General features: G+C 44.0%; 1 protein-coding gene across 2 annotated transcripts in view; it reads left to right on the top strand.

The window, feature by feature from the left end:
• FOCAD (focadhesin) overlaps nt 1–19,520 on the top strand; it is a 314,072-nt gene that overhangs the window by 279,155 nt on the left and 15,397 nt on the right. For both annotated transcript variants that reach the window (XM_059143295.1, XM_059143296.1), the window contains 4 exons: nt 10,982–11,110; nt 13,444–13,559; nt 16,086–16,346; nt 17,127–17,216. In XM_059143295.1, coding sequence (XP_058999278.1) covers nt 10,982–11,110; nt 13,444–13,559; nt 16,086–16,346; nt 17,127–17,216 — 596 coding nt within the window. The remainder of the gene's footprint in view (nt 1–10,981; nt 11,111–13,443; nt 13,560–16,085; nt 16,347–17,126; nt 17,217–19,520) is intronic.

Genomic DNA, 19,520 nt, shown 5'->3' with positions numbered 1-19,520 from the left:
TCCATAGTTACCATTTTTTAATGATGGTAGAATATTCCATCAACTTGATGGATCATAATTTAGCCATTTTTCTATGTGTCATTTAAAAAATTTCCATTATGGGGAACATCTCTATGCATGTAGCTTTTGCTTTTCTACATACAGGTTTCCTCAAGATACATTCTCAGCAACTTACAATTGGCAAAAGGATTTGGTGATGCTGGGGATGGCTTGGCCTCATTGTTCTTCGAAAGGATTGTACAGGTTTTGGTACCTCAGCCCTGGGTGCATGTGAAAAGCAGTATATTTTTGAGGTAAAAGGCGTGAGAGTCACGCTGCTGCGGTTCGTGCCCCACTCCCACCACAGGTAGGCTATGTAATTTCAGACAAGCTGCTTAAGTCCCGAAGCCCCAGTTGCTTCTGTAAAGTGGAGAAAATAACTGAATCTTCTTTATAGAGTTTTGGTGAAGATTATGAGTCACATTATGTGACAGTGCTTAGAAAACAAAGTAAGAAACCCTTTCTAGCTATCATTTTACAAAGCAAACCAACATACAGATAAACAGATGATTACAATAAAAATCCATCAGGTATAAAATGATACCATAACACTGCTTTAATTTACATTTCATTGCCAGAAGGAATGAACACTTTTGCATGTATTTACTATTCAAGAAGTTTACTTTTAAATTAAATTTAGACAACACTTTTTTTAAAAAATTCAATTACTTTGTTTTGAAGTAAGCTGTACACCCAAAGTGGGGCTGTGGGGCTTGAACTCACAGCCATGAGATCGAGAGTAGTATACTCTACTGACTGAGCCAGCAAGGCACCCCTAAGATTTGTACATTTTTTTTCTCTTACTTTTTGTTTTGAAATGAATCCGAACTTGTAAAAAAGTGAAAATAGCCAGAGAACCCTATTCAGGTTTCACTGACCATCCAAGTGATGTCTTTAGCAGAGAAGAAATTTAATCCAGAATGTCACACTGCACTTAACCTGTCCTATCTCTTCAGTCTCCTTCAATCGGGAATAGTTCCTCAGTTGTTCTTTACCTTTCAAGACTTGAACATGCAGGGCGCCTGGGTGGCTCAGTGGGTTAAAGCCTCTGCCTTTGGCTCGGGTCGTGATCCCGGGGTACTGGGATCGAGCCCCGTATCAGGCTCTCTGCTCAGCAGGGACCCTGCCTCCTCCTCTCTCTCACTCTGCCTGCTTGTGATCTCTGTCTGTCAAATAAGTAAATAAAATCTTAAAAAAAAAAAAAAAAAGACTGGAACATGCTTTTTGGATTTTTGTTTTTCGTTTTTTGGGAGTTTTTGGTGGTTTTTTGTTTTGGGGGGTTTTTTTGAAAGAGCGTGAGTGGGAGCAGGGAGGAGCAGAGGGGAATAGAGAAATTTTTTTTTTTTTTAAGATTTATTTTTTTTATTTTAGAGAGAGAGAATCCTCAAGCAGGCTCTCTGCTGAGCAGGGAGCCAGACATGGGTCTTGATCCCACACAAAAATTTTATTTCATGTAATTATTTGCTATTCTATTCATTATTTCAATCTTCATACTGTTCCATATTTGATCAGCGAGAACCTCTTTAAATTGGCTTTGTGTCCTTTTGACATGACCCCATCATTCTGTGAGTACATTGTTTCATTGTGGCCCAAGAAGATGTGCTAGGCTCATCTCGTATTATCCTCAGCTCTGTAACAGCCAGGTAGCTCAGGTTCCTTTTATTTATTTATTTTTTTTATTTTTTTTTAAAGAACTTTTTATTTTTTTTATTTTTTTTTTTAAGATTTTATTTATTTATTTGACAGAGAGATCACAGTAGGAGAGAGGAAGGGAAGAGATCACAGAGAGAGAGGAAGGGAAGCAGGCCCCCTGCTGAGCAGAGAGCCCGATGTGGGACTCGATCCCAGGACCCTGAGATCATGACCTGGGCCGAAGGCAGCGGCTTAACCCACTGAGCCACCCAGGCGCCCTCAGGTTCCTTTTAGAGGGGAGTGATACTTCTAAACAAAGATCTGGGTACAAATTCTCCTTGTTCCTGAGATGATCACTGCTCCCAAGCTTTCTCAGTGAACAGTTGTTAGGAAATAGATACACATACCCTCTCTCTCTCTCACTCTCATATCTATATTCATTTTTTTATCTCAATATATATACATGGAAAGCCACTAGTTTATAGTAATATCTCCAATTCCAATTCAACACCACAGGGTTCATTGTACTTTTTTCCCTCTTTTCATATTTGTAACTCTCTTCCCTGAGAGTGAGAAACCGGCTCCATTTTTCTCCTAGAGCTTTTCATTTGTGGAGGCCCCCTGTATGCAAACAGTCTGCTGTCCCCACTGGGCCACAGCCCTGTGGAAGCCACGTTCCCTTCTTGGATCCTGATCCCCAGTGGGCAGCCACCCTGCTTGGCAGCCTTCCTGGTGCAAAGGGGTCTGGGGATGTTATTGTAGTGATGAATTCTGAATGTTGTTGACGTGCTTCTACAGAACATCCTACCAAGTCTGAATATCTCACCTCTCAGAATCTTCAGCTGTTTCTAACTACCGTCTGGATTTAGAGTAGTTTCTGGCAGGGGCGAAGCATCTCTTCGACTCCACAACTAAGCCATGTTGTCATTATCTCAACCTGTGTGTTCTGCGACTTGGTCTAGAAAAATCCTAGTGACCCTTTCCATCTTGGTTTAAACATCCTTTCCTTATTCAGTGTTTCCAGACTAGTTTGGATTTCTTATGTTACATTTTCCAATGTTTCTCACAGTACTTGACATAGGAGTAGTTATTTTCTTAATTGTTTCTGACTCTTTGTTTAAAATCTCTCTTTCCCATTGGACTCTTGTTTCCTCAAGGACAGGAAGAACATAGGTGTTTTATCCTAAATGCTTTGAGAACAGAGTACTTGATGTTTAATCATTTTCAAATATTGGTTGATCTACAGCTCTGTGTGTGTGTGTGTGTGTGCGCACGCGTACACGTATATTAAATAATTCTAAGCTAATTGCTTCTAAACAACACTGAGGATGGAGAAAATAACGGCATGTCCACACTATGCGAACAGCGCGCCGTGGTGGGGATAGACACGCCACCGGCTGTCAGCCGACTGCTTGTTACCAGACTTTTACTGGAGGGGTTACACATGTGTGTTGTGGCATTGAGATGTGATCCTCTGTGTAGCTAAAGTATGTGTGATAATGGGTCCTGTTGTAATGCATTATGTTCGGATATGCCGTTTATATCAAGGTTCTTTGAGGCTGTCAACTGGATGAGAGATTTAAAGCAACTTTGTATCTGGATTTTAAAACATCTGGATCCTGTTAACAAGGACTGTTAGGCCTTCTCAGTTCCAAAGCCATCGTCTCTAAAGCATTCCTGAATTTCTTTTTATCTAAGGCACTTACTTGAAAGACAAAGCACAGCCAAGAAGGGAGCTAATCATTCCCGTTGCTTAGACTTGGATTCCTGTGTCCAGCACTGAAGATCTCTGGGGAGCTAACCACGTGACTCTGTTCTACCTTTTGGGGACTCCCCCCACCCCCCGCCCCCAACTACCACGTGCTTGGAACTGCCAAGTATTTTCTCCATTCCTAACAGTTACTATAATTCCTTTCATTCCAGTTAGTGTCAGAATTAGTTCCCTGCAAATAAAGCGGAAAATTTTGTGTGATTCTAGTTACGCCTCTCAGTACCAATGCTCTGCCCTTTTTTGAAAAGGGGAAGATTTATTGTGTCATAGCACTTACTTGATTTTCAAGCCTCTGTTCCCTGCTTCAAGGTCTTGTTTCTGACTCTTCTTGTGCATCAGGTCAGTTCCAAAGAGTGGAGAAGCAAGGTGCAAAGTGTATAATGAAGTGTGGTTGTGTGTAGTTACATATAGTGCAAGTTGTTGGCGCAAGACTTCTTGTGTAAGCAATAAAATAGGGTGTGGTTTTGTGTGTGCCTGTGTGAAATGGTCATATTTTGCACTGGGTCCTAATGTTAGAGCACGTAGTGTCTGTCTTTCCCGATTCCCTAGATCCTCCAGAAACAACAAAATTTCTGTCGTAAATTCTGTAGAAGGACCTGGAATAAAATGTTATATAATTTTGAAAACACTTGACCTAAGAAAAAGAATTTAAAGGTATCTGCTTATGAATTAATGATTTCCAATGTAAAACTGGATTCATGTCCTTAATAGGAGAGAAAAGCAGTTCTATGCACAGATTTTTGTGTCCTGTCTGCCAGTTCATCAGGCCATTTCTGAGAATCACATGCCAAAACGACCCCAAAAATGCGGCTTCATTTTCTTTTTTTTTTTTTTTTTTTAAAGATTTTATTTATTTATTTGACAGAGAGAAATTACAAGTACACTGAGAGGCAGGCAGAGAGAGAGAGAGAGAGAAGGAAGCAGGCTCCCTGCTGAGCAGAGAGCCCGACGCGGGACTCGATCCCAGGACCCTGAGATCATGACCTGAGCCGAAGGCAGCGGCTTAACCCACTGAGCCACCCAGGCACCCCACGGCTTCATTTTCTGTATGTGATGTCTACTTTGCTGCCCACATTATAGGGACAGTTGCCCCATGTGTGTAACCAGGATGGTGTTCTGGGAATGGCCAACCAGTTAATTCCTAGCACAGCATTTTGATTTTTATCACACCTGATTCTTTCCTTGTCGGTGTGTCTGTCCTCTCATTAGAATATAAGCGCCATTAGTGAAGGTGCCTGTTCTGTCTTGTTGAACACTCTTACTCATGTCTGGAACAGTGCGTGGTACCCTCTTGATGCTCAGTGATTGAATGAATGATTTTTTTTTCTTTTTTTTTTTGGTGAATATGTTTACTTTTTTTGGTCAGAAATTCTTCTCTTTGTAAGAGCAGTGGTAAATTCCCTGATAATACTTCCTGCACTCCTGGTATTATGTCTTAAGATGGAATAGAAATAAAGCTTCAGTTATTGGTAGCAGAAGCTAGAAACATGATAGATGTGTTGAACTTTTAACATTTTTAGAAAGCGAAAAAGCGCTTGTCAGAGGGGAGAAAAACATCACTGGAAGGTATGCTACTAGTTTTCCCTTTCCAGGTTGGCAGAGGCAAGGGTAAGGAGGAAGTAGGTTAGTTGGTGACTAGTCTAAGAAAACATACTGATTTTTGAGGTCCTGGGATTGAGCCCCGCTTCAGCTCCCTGCTCAGTAGGGAGTCTGCTTCTCCCTCCCTCTGCCTCTGCCCTTTCCCCCACTCATGCTCTCTCTCTTGCTCTCTCTAACAAATAAAATCTTAAAAAAAAAAAAATGCCGATTTTTGAGGTGGCTCTAACTGGAAATAAGAATGTAAAACATCAGGAAAGGCCTGGATGAGTACCGTGGATTTACTTGTCATCAATATATGAATGGGGAGTCTGCTTCTCCCTCTGCCCATCTCATTTGTGCTTTTTCTCTCTCATTCTCTCTCTCTCTCTCTGAGAAGAAGAACCGGACTCCCTGCTGAGCAGAGAGCCCAACATAGGGCTCAATCCCAGGACCCTGAGATCATGAGCTGAGCCAAAGGCAGATGTTGAACCAACTGAGCCACCCAGGCACTGTTTTAACCATTTTAAAATGTTCAGTTCAGTGGCATTTCGTGGATTCACAGTGTTGTGCAAGCATCACCACTATGTAGCTCCCACATATTTTCAGCGCCCCAAAAGGAAACCTTGTGCCCATTGAGCAGTTGGCTCCCCATTTCCCCCAGCCCCAGCAACCACTAATCTGCCTCTGTCTCTGTGGATATGCCTGTTCTATATGCTTTATTTAAGTGAAATCGTACACTGTATGGCACTTTGTGACTGGCTTCTTTCACTTTGCATAATGCTTTCAAGGTTCACCCATGTTTTGGTGAACATCAGAATTGCATTCCTCTTTACAGCTGAGTAATATGCCATTGAGTGAATATACACTTTATTCATTCATCAGTTGATGGACATTTGGGTTGTTTCTGCCTGTTATGAGTGGTGCTGCTATGAAGGTTTGTGTACGAGTCTTTGTTTAAACACCTATTTTCAATTCTTTTGGACATATGTGAGTGCAATTGCTGGGTCCTATAGTAATCCTGTGTAATTTTTCAAGAAACTGCCAAACTGTTTTTCCATAGTGGCCATACCATTTTATATGCCTGCCAGCAATGTATGAGGGTTCTGATTTCTCTACACCCTTGCCTGGTAAACCATTATACCCTCTGTTCATCTGGCTGTTTCTCCAGTCACCAGGGCAGCAATTTGCCATGTGTTCTGTCCTCTGTTGCAGAACCTAGAATTGTGGATTTTTTAGTCTGTTCAGTTTTTTACTTGTTATCAGGACAGCGTGGCGACTTTCAAGCTACTTACATGCAGAACTGGAAACCAGAAGTCATTCCTTTTAACTTCTTTTAATTGTAAAAAAGCATAATGTGAAATTTACCATCTTGGCCATTTTTTAAAAGATTTTTTTAAAAAGATTTTATTTATTTATTTGACAGACGAAGATCATAGGTAGTCAGAGAAGCAGGCAGAGAGAGAGGAGGAAGCAGGCTCCCCACTGAGCAGAGAGCCCGATGCAGGCCTCCATCCCAGGACCCTGGGATCATGACCTGAGCCGAAGGCAGAGGCTTTAACCCACTGAGCCACTGAGGCACCCCTAAAGATTTTATTTATGTATTTGTTAGAGAGGCAGAGAGAGAGAGCATGAGCAGGGAGAGGAGCAGCAGGCAGAGGAAGAAGCAGGCTTCCCACCAAGCAAGGAGCCTGATGTGGGACTCGATCCCAGGACCCTGGGATCATGACCTGAGCCGAAGGCAGACACTTAACTGACTGAGCTACCCAGGCGTTCCACCATCTTAAGCATTTTTAAGTATATGGTTCAGTAGTGTTACATATGTTCACATTGTTGTAAAAACCAATCTCCAGATGATTTTCATCATGCAAAACTGAAGCTCTGTACCTATTAAATAATGTCTATCCTTTCTCCTGCCCCATTATCCCTGGCAGCCATCATTCTGTTTCCTGTTTCTCTTAATTTGACCACTTAAATACCTGATATAAAGAGACTTGTATAGTATTTGTCTTGTTGTGACCGTGTTGTCTCATTCAGCATAGTGTCTTCAAGATTCATTTATGTTGTAGCATATGACAGAATTGCCTTTCTTTCTTTTTTTTTAGTAATATATATATTTTTTAAGATTTAATTTATTTATTTGACAAACAGAGATCACAAGTAGGCAGAGAGGCAGGCAGAGAGAGAGAAGAAAGCGAGCTCCCGGCTGAGCAGAGAGCCCAGTGCAGAGCTTGATCCCAGACCCTGGGACCATGACCCTAGCCGAAGGCAGAGGCTTTAACCCACTGGGCCACCCAGGTGCCCCTGCCTTTCTTTTTAATATTGACTACTGTTTCATGTGTGTATCAATCACATTTTTTTCTCCATTTATCCACTGACTGATGTTTGGGTTGCTTCTGTTTTTTGGCCATTGTGAATAGTACTGCTGTGAACAGTGGTGTACAAACATCTCTTCAAGATTTCTGCTTGTAATTCGTTTGAATATATGCTCAGAAATGGGATTTCTAGATCATATGGCAGTTCTGTTTTTAGTTTTTTGAGGCGCCATCATACCGTTTTCCATAGGGGTTCTACCACTTTATAATCCCACTGACAGTCCACAAGGGTTCCAGTTTCTCTAGTTTCTGCACATCTTTACCAACGCGTGTTATTTTCTTTTCCTTTCCTTTTTTAAAAATAGTAGTTGTCCTAATGGATGTTATCTCATTGTGAGATATTATCTCATTGTGGTTTGATTTGCAATTCTCTACTGATTAGGGATGTTGAGCATCTTTCCAAATTATTATCGATTCTTTGTGTATCATCTCTAGAAAAACTCTACCCCTGCTTCTCCTTTCCCATATGCAGCATCTGCTGATTCTGCTACTTTTCTGCTGATTTAACCTCTGCTTCTCCTCTTTCCCTATGCTTTTCCTTTTTGCAGCTGTTTATCCTTTAGCAGACTTTGCCCCAACTTCTGCTTCCCCTCTTCCCAGGACTGCTGATTCTGCTGGCTTTTCTGCCTCAGCTTCTTCTCCTGTCCTCCTTTCTGCAGCATTTGCCCTTTTGCTGATTGAACCCACCTTAGCTTCCCCTTTGTTCTGTGCCTTCTCATTTTGCTGCCTCTTCTGCCTCAGCTTCTCCCTTTTCTTGTGCTTCTCCTTTCTGCAGCTGTTGCTCCTTTTTCAGATTCTGTCCCCACTGCAGCTTCCCGCTCGTTCAGTCCCTGCTGATCGTGCTGCCTCAGCGTCTCCCTTTCCCTGGGCTTCTCCTTTCTGCAGCTGTTGTTCCTTTTTCAGATTCTGTCCCCACTGCAGCTTCCCGCTCGTTCAGTCCCTGCTGATCGTGCTGCCTCAGCGTCTCCCTTTCCCTGTGCTTCTCCTTTCTGCAGCTGTTGTTCCTTTTTCAGATTCTGTCCCCACCCTAGCTTCCCGCTCGTTCAGTCCCTGCTGATCGTGCTGCCTCAGCGTCTCCCTTTCCCTGGGCTTCTCCTTTCTGCAGCTGTTGTTCCTTTTTCAGATTCTGTCCCCACTGCAGCTTCCCGCTCGTTCAGTCCCTGCTGATCGTGCTGCCTCAGCGTCTCCCTTTCCCTGGGCTTCTCCTTTCTGCAGCTGTTGTTCCTTTTTCAGATTCTGTCCCCACCGCAGCTTCCCGGTCGTTCAGTCCCTGCTGATCGTGCTGCCTCAGCGTCTCCCTTTCCCTGGGCTTCTCCTTTCTGCAGCTGTTGTTCCTTTTTCAGATTCTGTCCCCACCGCAGCTTCCCGGTCGTTCAGTCCCTGCTGATCGTGCTGTCTCAGCGTCTCCCTTTCCCTATGCTTCTCCTTTCTGCAGCTGTTGTTCCTTTTTCAGATTCTGTCCCCACCGCAGCTTCCCGGTCGTTCAGTCCCTGCTGATCGTGCTGCCTCAGCGTCTCCCTTTCCCTGGGCTTCTCCTTTCTGCAGCTGTTGTTCCTTTTTCAGATTCTGTCCCCACCGCAGCTTCCCGGTCGTTCAGTCCCTGCTGATCGTGCTGTCTCAGCGTCTCCCTTTCCCTATGCTTCTCCTTTCTGCAGCTGTTGTTCCTTTTTCAGATTCTGTCCCCACCGCAGCTTCCCGGTCGTTCAGTCCCTGCTGATCGTGCTGCCTCAGCGTCTCCCTTTCCCTGGGCTTCTCCTTTCTGCAGCTGTTGTTCCTTTTTCAGATTCTGTCCCCACCGCAGCTTCCCGCTCGTTCAGTCCCTGCTGATCGTGCTGCCTCAGCGTCTCCCTTTCCCTATGCTTCTCCTTTCTGCAGCTGTTGTTCCTTTTTCAGATTCTGTCCCCACCGCAGCTTCCCGGTCGTTCAGTCCCTGCTGATCGTGCTGTCTCAGCGTCTCCCTTTCCCTATGCTTCTCCTTTCTGCAGCTGTTGTTCCTTTTTCAGATTCTGTCCCCACCGCAGCTTCCCGGTCGTTCAGTCCCTGCTGATCGTGCTGCCTCAGCATCTCCCTTTCCCTGGGCTTCTCCTTTCTGCAGCTGTTGTTCCTTTTTCAGATTCTGTCCCCACCGCAGCTTCCCGGTCGTTCAGTCCCTGCTGATCGTGCTGTCTCAGCGTCTCCCTTTCCCTATGCTTCTCCTTTCTGCAGCTGTTGTTCCTTTTTCAGATTCTGTCCCCACCGCAGCTTCCCGGTCGTTCAGTCCCTGCTGATCGTGCTGCCTCAGCGTCTCCCTTTCCCTGGGCTTCTCCTTTCTGCAGCTGCTGTTCCTTTTTCAGATTCTGTCCCCACCCTAGCTTCCCGCTAGTTCAGTCCCTGCTGATCGTGCTGCCTCAGCGTCTCCCTTTCCCTATGCTTCTCCTTTCTGCAGCTGTTGTTCCTTTTTCAGATTCTGTCCCCACCGCAGCTTCCCGGTCGTTCAGTCCCTGCTGATCGTGCTGCCTCAGCTTCTCCCTTTTCCTGGGCTTCTCCAGCTGTTGCTCCTTTCAGTGACTCTGCGCTCGCCTCTGCTTCCTCCTTGTTCAGCCCCTCCCGATCATGCTGCCTCTTCTGCCTCAGCTTCTTCTTCTCTTGCGCTTGTCCTTTCTACAGTTGTTGCTCCTTTTCTGACTCCACCCCTTTACTTCATTCTCTTTCAGTTCCTGCTGATTCTGCTGCTTATCTGCTGATCCTTACCTCTTTTTCCTTTTCCTGAGTCTACTGCTCTTTCTGCTGATGCTGATTTCCCTTATGCCACGTGTGTTGATTCAGCCGCTCTTGCTTCTCCTTGCTATTTTAGTTTTTTGCACATCATTTCTGGCTCCCTTCAAACTTCACTTTTATATGGCCCTTAGTGGCTACTCGAACTCTGACTGTGTGTTATGGCTCCACTCATAATTACTCAACTGTTTCATCGTGTCATTTTCAAATTAGCCTCCTTCTAAAAAAACACAAATAATGTGCATAAACAGTGAATTTTGGATCACTGAAAAAAATAACATCAAATTTAAAAAATTATGGTAAAGCTATGTACTGTCATAGAGAGCTTATCAACCGGGATATTAGCTGTATCGTAGGTGCTCACCCCTGGAGCCTTCAGCCATGGCCCAGGCTGCAGAGTCAGTGCTGTGGAGAGGGGGCTGCAGGCACCAAGGGACTTCGTGGTGGTTTGAAGGGACTATGCCCGCGTAGGCAATAGTTCCCTCCTTTTCTGGAAGTGAGTGAATGAATAATGAGGCAATAATGGGAATCGGTTACTCTTTTTAGAAAGTTGGATGAAGTACCACAGGTGAGGAGGGAAGACAGTTAAGTAGTAATGTGGGACGTGTCTGTCCAGGCGAGAGGGGGCGACTGAAGGCGAATAGGAAGGAGAAGCCCCGGAGGAGCAGGCTTCTGTAACAGACAGGGTTGAGACTGAGAGCACAGAATTGAAGGCCCGACCGCAGTTGCAGGTGTGCCACCAAATCGTTTGAAACTGGAAAGAGGGAAAGTTGGCATTTCCCCCTCTCACGGTGCTGTCAAGGTGTCTCACTAATTTGTTTCCTTTCTGTCGCAGGTCCCGAGTCTGTGCCTCCTTCCCTTCTCAAAGTTGTGATGAAACCCATCGCAGCTGTCGGAGAAAGCTACCAGTATCCTCCTGTGAACTGGGCCGCACTCCTCTCTCCACTTATGAGGCTAAACTTCGGTAAATATCAAATGTTTTTAGGCCTTCGGACCCAGCTTTTAGGATGTGACCTGAAGAGAAAGAGAGATTCTGGGTCACAGTCAGTGGTGACTGGAGAGACCTTTGGGATCTTGAGGTTTGTCTTCTTGGATGGAAGAGCTGGGTTACTTCCACCGAGTCACTTTCTAGATCGCTTAGGCTGAGCAGGAGGAGGAGGTCTGAAGACACAGGCCAGGTGCACTCATCAAAGCAGTGCTTGGCTGACGTGTGCCTGTTGCTGCGTGTGTGGGGCAGGTCCCAGAAAGCCCGGTTTGATGGTCATCACACTGCACGTCTCTGAGAGCTCTAGGATTCAAGGAAGCCCCCTGTGGCATGATGCATTAGTTTTCTGTTGCTGCTGGAACAAGTTACCACAGATTTAGTGGCTTGAAGCACATCAAATTTATCAGTATATAGTTCTGTCGATCCGAAGTCCAGCATGGTTCTTGGCCACGGCATCGTTCTTTCCTAGATGCCCTGAGGAGTGCTATGGTCTGTGTTTTTGTCCCCCCAAAATTCATATGTTGAAATCCTAATCCCTAGTGTGTTGGTATGTGGGGCCTTTAGGAGGTAAGTAGGTCATGAGTGTGGAGCCCTCTGAGGCCCCTGAGAGCTCCTTAGCCCCTCCCGCAGTGTGAGGACACAGCGAGAGTTGGCATTCTACAGCCGGGGACACAGGGTTCCACCAGAACCCGACCATCCTGGCACCCTGATCTTAGACTTCCAGCTGCCAGAACGATGACAAGCATATTTCTATTGTTTATAAACCAGCCGTTCTGTGACATTTTGTTAGAGCAGCCCAAGCAGACGAAGGCTGGGAGAATCTATTTCTCTCCCTTTCCCAGCTTCTAGAGGCTGCCCACATTCCTTGGCTTGTGTCCCCCTGTTTCTTCCTCTTCAAAGCCTGCTACGGAGAGCCACAACTTGTCACACTGTCCTCTTCCTAGTTCTTTCCTTACAACCAGGAAAGGTTTTCCACATTAAAGACTCATGTGATTAATGGGTCCATTTGCATAATCCAGGATAATCTCCCCTCCTCAGCAGTCCTTAACCTCAATCACTTCTCAGAAGTTCCTCTGCCAAGCAGGGTAACACAACATAGTGACAACTCCAGGCATTGAGATGGCAGCATCTTTAAAGGGCCGAGGTTCTCTTTACCACAGATACTTTGTGAGGAGAGACAGAGGGAGCACACGCCTCTCATTCACCTACCACAGCCTCTTTTATGATGTTAGCGTATGCAGATTTAATCCCATGTACTTGCCCCCCCCACCTCAAGAAAAAGATTGGGGAGAACCACCTTTTAACAGTGCTGTATTACTCTGTGTGTGTGTGTATTTGCAGTGTTTGCTCTGTTATTTACAGTGGGGTGCTCGCTTACATATGATATGCAGAAAGACTTGTAAATTGTAATTTATGTATAACTGAAAGGATAATCAAAGATGATTTTGACTGTACACAGGTTTTGCACTTAAATGCTTTCATTTGAACCTAATACCTCTATAACTATGATGTCACCGTACCGTGTTTCTGGAGATTTCGTTTGAAAAGTATGTTCTCCGGAGCCTCCCCTGTTTTTATGCGGTGTACTAAAAATGTTTGTGTTTTAGCATAAATCCTTAGAAAAAAGAAGAAAAGGTCTGGTTGGGGAAATATGCTTGCTGATGGGAATCGGGCTAATAAAAGTCTGGACTGCAAGAGAATGTGGTGACCATTTTTTATTTTTTTTAAGATTTCTATTTATTTACTTGACACAGAGGGAGAGAACACAAGTAGGCTGAGAGGCAGGCAGAGAGAGAGGGGGAAGCAGGCTCTTCTATGAACAGAGAGCCTGATGCGGGGCTCGATCCCAGGACACTGAGACCATGACCTGAGCCAAAGGCAGAGGCTTACCCCACTGAGCCACCCAGGCACCCCATGTGGCTACATTTTTAAGTCCTTCCGGACATAAACAGATTTCTCTGTCTTCAGAATGAAAGGTGGAGAGGAGGGGAAAACAGAGACAGGGAGTTAGTTTATCTAGAATTTTTCTCAAGTTTTTGTTAGTATTAGATTCTTTAGATTTCTTAGGACATCACAAGAGAAATTTCCTGAGCGAGATCATGGCCCTTGTCAGTTCCAAGACTTAAACCTCTGCTGCCAGTGGGTACAATCTTTGCTTCATAGTGGAAAGGTCACTTGGCATATCTTTTGGTTCACTCAAGTACTGTTCCTGGGAGAAGTCATACCAGCAGGCACTTTGATTTGAGACATGGAAGCCTGACAGTGAGTCCCAGGAGAAGCTGTATTACCTATATTCTTGTCTACTCTTGCAGGGGAAGAGATCCAGCAGCTGTGCCTTGAAATTATGGTGACACAGGCGCAGTCATCCCAGAATGCAGCTGCGCTCTTGGGACTGTGGGTGATGCCGCCACTGATCCACGGTTTGAGCGTAAGTCACATTTAAGGGTGCTGGGCAGCAGGCGGATACGATTCTTTTGGGGGAGAGGAATGCTCATTTCTGTGTGCAGTCTCAAAGTCAAGAGTGGACAGATGTGATTTTCTAAAACTCAGGGCCTTGGCAGTCGCTGGCCAGCAGACTGGGAGAGTATGTGATTCAGACCTCTTCCCTAGCTGTTGGCGTTCGTGCTTTCGGCTCCCGTTGATTACGGAAAAAGGAAAATGATGGTCAGAGATATGAAAGTTCCTTTCTCCAGATCGTGCAGCTAGAAAATTGTGGTGTTAGTGAAACCTCGGCTTATCCCTAGGATATGCAGTATGTTGGTTCAGTAGGTATTAAGAGAATGGCAAATCCATCTATGATCCCTCCCTTTCACAGAAAAGGCAGCAATTCAGGTGGGCCCTGAAGGCTTGGTAAGGTTTTGTTAGGCATCAAGTTAGAGGCACGGGGCAGGGTGCTGGTGGGGGGCGGGGCGTGTCGGTGCAGGGAGGAGACATCTCTGCCGGGATGTTTGGCTTGAGCCAAGTGCTGAGGAAGAAGTAACATAGCCCAGTATCTATGACCGAAGGAGCCAGATTGTTTAAAAATGCAAAATTAACAAATTGTATAAATTTGAATATATTCAAAGCTAGGACCAAACAAAGCAAAAAACCCCACATTCCATGATTCCTTAGAGGTTTACCAATTGATCCTAAATTAACTGATCCTGTTACTCTTCAGGAAGCTTTAATTCCTTGAAAATAGTGTAAAGTTCTCATATTTCTTCCTCGGCCTTTTAACTTCAGTTCCTGTCCCGTCCTTTTGTCTTCTAAGCTCTGCTATGTATTCTAGTGCTCCTTAATTGAAGGGGGACAGACGGAGGGCTGCGTCCCCGTGTCAGCAATGACCGTGAGGTGTCTGGCCCAAGCACCTCCCATCCGGCTGCCAGTACCCGGTGCTTGCTAGGTACCCGCTACTTGTAAGTGCTCAGTGAGCAGTTTTGGACAGCAGACTGAAGCTCTCTTCAATTCTGGCAGATTCTTTTTTCAACCTTGAGTTATAATTTATCGTCCATAAAGTATGGCTGTGTTGAGTGTACAATTTGATGAGCTCCAGGACACTTATACATTTTCGTCCATCCCCAGTAATATTTCTATCACTCCCTGCCAAAACTGCATTGTCCCCACCTGGAGACGATCCCCACTCCCAGTCTCAGACCCAGGCTACCTCTGATCTGCTTTTGGTCTCTATAGTTTTTCTCTTTTTAGAGAACTTTCCTAATAAATTTAAATTTCGTATAAGCTTTAGAAATTCTTTAGAAAGGCATCATACAATATGAAGTCTTTCATGCCTGGCTTATTTCATTTCTGAGAAGTCGAGTTTTTTTGTTTCCACTTTACAAGTTGATAAACTGCGGCAGGTTGCAATTAAACAAAATTTATATTGCCAATAAACAGGAGTGAGTCCGGCTGACTCCAAAGTCTGTGTCTAAGACACTGTTCTGTGAACCTCTCCTTCCTTTTGAGTCAGGTGTACCTCAAACAGCCTGTCTTGTTTACCTCAAAAATCTTTCTAGAATTTAGTTCTTCTCCCACTTCCCTGTTACTTTTTTGGCATTTGTCCATGATTGTGGACTCTTATTATCTATGTTAATGAACAAATGAAGTTTGTGAATTCATTTTCTTAATTATATATCTTCTCATTTACAAAAAAGATCAGGAATGGCATGTTCTTTCCAGTGAACTGTTTAGCTAAGTCTTGCAGCCATGCTGATACTTTTTTTGAAATTTACTGGGCTGTGTCAGGTTTTCTTTCCCTTTTTTTTTTTTTTTTTTTTTTTTTAAGACCACTTCTTTCTGACTCGCTGCTCCTTTGGTAGCATACCTGTGTTCCTAAGAACTTCTCGGCCTCCTCTCTTAACATGTCTGGCACCAGCTATTTTCAAACCGTGCCCCCTTTTCAGCTCTCATGACCTCCAGGAAGCCAAGGTCATGTCCCCATTTGTGTGGTCTGCAATGGTCCTGGCATGCCAGTCCCTTTGATTTCCTTATGTTTCTTGGAAGAAGAAATTAATAATATCAGGTATTCCGATGAGTCCATTTCCTGCAGAGGAGCCTTTCATCTTCAGGATTTTGGTTCTTGCCAGAGAATGTGACCTTTTAAGACTGAACAGCAGCTGGGGCACCTGGGTGGCTCAGTGCGTTAAGACTGAACAGCAGCTGTCATGTACATTGAGAAGTAGCACAGTATTTTCCTCCCTGTAAAAAGACCCATGGCTTAAGCGGAGTGGTTCACGGGTGGATTGGCAGATGCTGTCTATACCCACGAGTCACTGTGGGTCACAAGTCCTGGCAGCAGCAACCAAAATTGCATGCCTCGGTGGCCCATTGGACCATGAGGCTGGGGGCCCTGTGGGGCCAAGAAGTAACACGGACCTTTCTTCTCTCATCCTATCCTCAAACACACGGACAGCCTCCAGGTTTTGAGCACCACGAACCTAGATGTGCTTGTTTCTGACCTCTTTTCTTTTGCTTCCAGGTGAATATCAAGAAGTACCTCCTGGTGTCCACGCCTCTGTGGGTAAAACATGTCTCTGACGAACAGATCCGGGGCTTCGTTGAAAATGTGATGGTGCCCGTTTTTAGAGCAGCTTCTCTGCCTGCCCAGGCTGAGTTGCGCACGAGTGCCCTGCAGGGGCTGGGTCAGGCCATGAAGCTGCCCAGCCCTACCCACCACCTCTGGAGTCTGCTCTCTGAAGCTACGGGAAACATTTTCGACCTTCTGCCAAATAAGATTCGGGTGAGAAACAAAAATATTTGCACTTTGACAATTTATGTTTGGGATTTTTGAAAGCCCTTTTGGCAAAGCAGGGAGGTGTATGTTTTAAGAATGTGGCAGGAAGGCTAGGAAGAAATAACCGCATTTTTCATGAGGAATGTGTTCGCTTCCAAGATCTAAATTGAGGTTGAACATTTAGAACCAAAGTTGGGAGCAAGCTGAGCTGCTGGGTTAACGAGTGCTACACCAGGAAATACGCCCTTGGGCCTTTTACCAAATGCAGAAGATGAGTGGGCTCAGAAGTGCTTCCACATTGCTCCTGGAGACTCTTTGGGCACAATGTCCCATATTTTACTTATATCAAGTGACATAATCCTAGCCTTTCAGCTCCTCCAACAGATTCCTGAATTGTAGTTTTACAAAGAAATTAAAAAATTTCTTTGGAACGATGGATTCTGATAAGAGGAAAAAAGCACAGCCACACAGATAAGTACAGCCACATAAATAAAATAATAGGAAAGGTGGTTTTTGTTCTGTTTTTCAGTAAACTCTATGCCCAGTGTGGGGCTTGAACTCATGACTCTGTGATCAAGCATCACCTGCTCTAACAACTGAGCCAGCCAGGCCACCCCAGAAAGATGTTTTTTTAAATGATAAAAATTGGCCATATATTTGGTTTGATTAATGTCTCATAAGCTGCTGTTCATGGAAATAAGTAAATCTAATAATTTGTCAGAACATGGAGACTATATCTGTTATGTTACCTTGTGTTTTGACATGCTTGTGATTTTTCTTTGCCAGAGAAATGATCTAGAGCTGTATGTCAGTGTAGCAAAATGCCTCTCAGAAATGACAGATGATGAAGCCAATCGGGTTGCCCAGATTACGGAGGTAAGAATGTATTTATACATTTATTTCCATTACTGAAGTGGGGGTTACAATTGAAGAGGTGACTACAGTATCCTTTTGACGGAAGCTAGTTTTACTTCATTATCTCTTAGTGGTTGATTTGAGGAAGCTCTCTGTGTTCACTGTGGGATCTCATGTTTAGGCTAGTGGTATGGATAGATAGATGGATGAACAACATTTTAACCTAATTCCACTTTGTCAAGATCATGTTCGTGTCACCTATGGGCAAACAAAAGTACAGGACAACATCTTCAATAAAAATCCCTAAGAATGGGAATATTCTGGCTGAAGAACTTTCTGGTGCATGGAAGGCATAAATAAGTAGTTCTTAAATTTGATTTTCTTTCACCTGTTACTTATTATCCTTTTGTAATGAAGAAAGGTGTCTATTTGAAAAACAAACACTATTAGCCCAGACACAAGATAATTAACAGATACTCCTTTTTTTTTTTAAGATTTTATTTATTTATTTGTCAGGGAGCACAAGCAGGGTGATCAGCCGGCAGAGAAAGAGGGAGAAGCAGCCTTCCCACTGAGCAAAGAGCCCGATGTGGGACCCGATCCCAGGCCTCTGGGATCGTGACCTGAGCCAAAGGCAAACGCTTAACCAACTGAGCCTCCAGACATCCCAACAAGTACTACCATACTCACACCCAAAGGATGAATGAATAAGATACCAGTAAAGTTGCACATTTAGCTAGTATAATACATGTCTTGTTAGATTTGAATTGCCTATAAATAGTGAATTTTTTTTTTTAGTATAAGTATATCCCAGTGGACATACAAATGCCATTACACAAATGCCAAATCTACATACCAGATGATAGCAGAGATCTAAAGAACTGTGAGCCCTCACCCAGCTGGTAGACCTCTTACCATTTATTTCACCTGATGACAGGTGTGCCTGTCCAGTTGAATCCTTGAATTGCTGCATTGTATAGCCGTGATTCTCAAAATGTGTTCCTTGGGCCAGCAGCATAAGCATGGTGACTGATTAGAAATGAAAGTTCTGGATTCCCACTTCAGCCAGGTCTGCTGAATCAGAGGTGGGGTCCAGGAGTCTGTGTTTTAATAGTCCCTCCAGGTGATAGAGCTGCATCCTGAGGTTTGAGAACTCCTGTTAGAGTGTTTGGAATATCAGCATTTTGGAGATTAGTTTGTTTTAAGGGAAGACAAGCAGTCTAAGGAAATGCTTAAGAGAGTGGACTATGCTGGGGATTGAAATCCAGCTCTGTGATTTACTAGCAATGTGACCTTGGTTACATTTCATAATCTCTCTCTGCCTCGGTTTCCTTATCTATAGAAGGGAGATATTAACACCTACCTCCCAGAGTTGTTTTGAGAGCTACAGTGACTTAATCCATGGTAGGTTCTTAGAAAAATATCTGACATAAGGCTAGTACTCAGTGATTATTTGTAATCCTTATGATCACATTCATGTAATTTATTATATCCTGTTATTATTATATTCATGTAATATAGTTGGTAGCAATGCATATAATTTCCTTCATGGTACCTGGAGCTGAAGGTTACTGGGTTACTCACCCGGGTTTTTTTTGTTTTTATTTTTAAGATTTTATTTTTATTCATTTGACAGAGATTGCAAGTAGGCAGAGCAGCAGGCGGGGGATGGGGGTGTGGGGGTGGAAAGCAGGCTCCCTGCTGAGCAGAGAGCTGGATGTGGGACTTGATCCCAGGACCCTGAGATCATGACCTGAGCCCAAGGCAGAGGCTTAACCCACTGAGCCCCCCAGGCGCCCCCTCACCCGGGTTTCTAAAGTACCACTTAGAACATTTTTGTTAGAACTTAACTGAATAGTGTTCTTATGCTCCCAAAAGAGTTAGTGCATTTTACTGAGGTCAATGTCTTCTCTTCTTTTCTGGAAAGAATAAAGTAGTGAAGGGCTCAGACTCCCTGAGTTTCAGTTCTTACTCTGCCTTGAGCCATGCATGTGACCATAAGCAAGTTACTTAACGTCTGTGCTTACTACTATCCTCTACAAAGGAAGGATGTTGGTTGTCATCTGCGTAAGGTGGTGTGAAAATTCAGTGGTTCGTACAGGAATTCTCACACTTTCTGGTCTCAGGACTACTTTAGTGTCTTACAAACTGTTGAGGGTTCCAAAAGACTTTAATTTAAATAATCATATCTTTCAATATTTACCATATTAGAAATTAAAATTGGGAAATTTAAAAAAATATTTACTTAAAAGTAATAATAAACCCATTGCATCTTAACACAAATAAGAAAAAATTTTGAAAACAAATAAAAAATGGTATTGTTTT

The sequence above is a fragment of the Mustela lutreola genome, chromosome 12 (assembly GCF_030435805.1).
Source record: "Mustela lutreola isolate mMusLut2 chromosome 12, mMusLut2.pri, whole genome shotgun sequence".
Taxonomy (NCBI): domain Eukaryota; kingdom Metazoa; phylum Chordata; class Mammalia; order Carnivora; family Mustelidae; genus Mustela; species Mustela lutreola.
The sequence above is the reverse complement of the archived record's forward strand: the minus strand, read 5'-3'. Positions and strand labels throughout refer to the sequence as shown.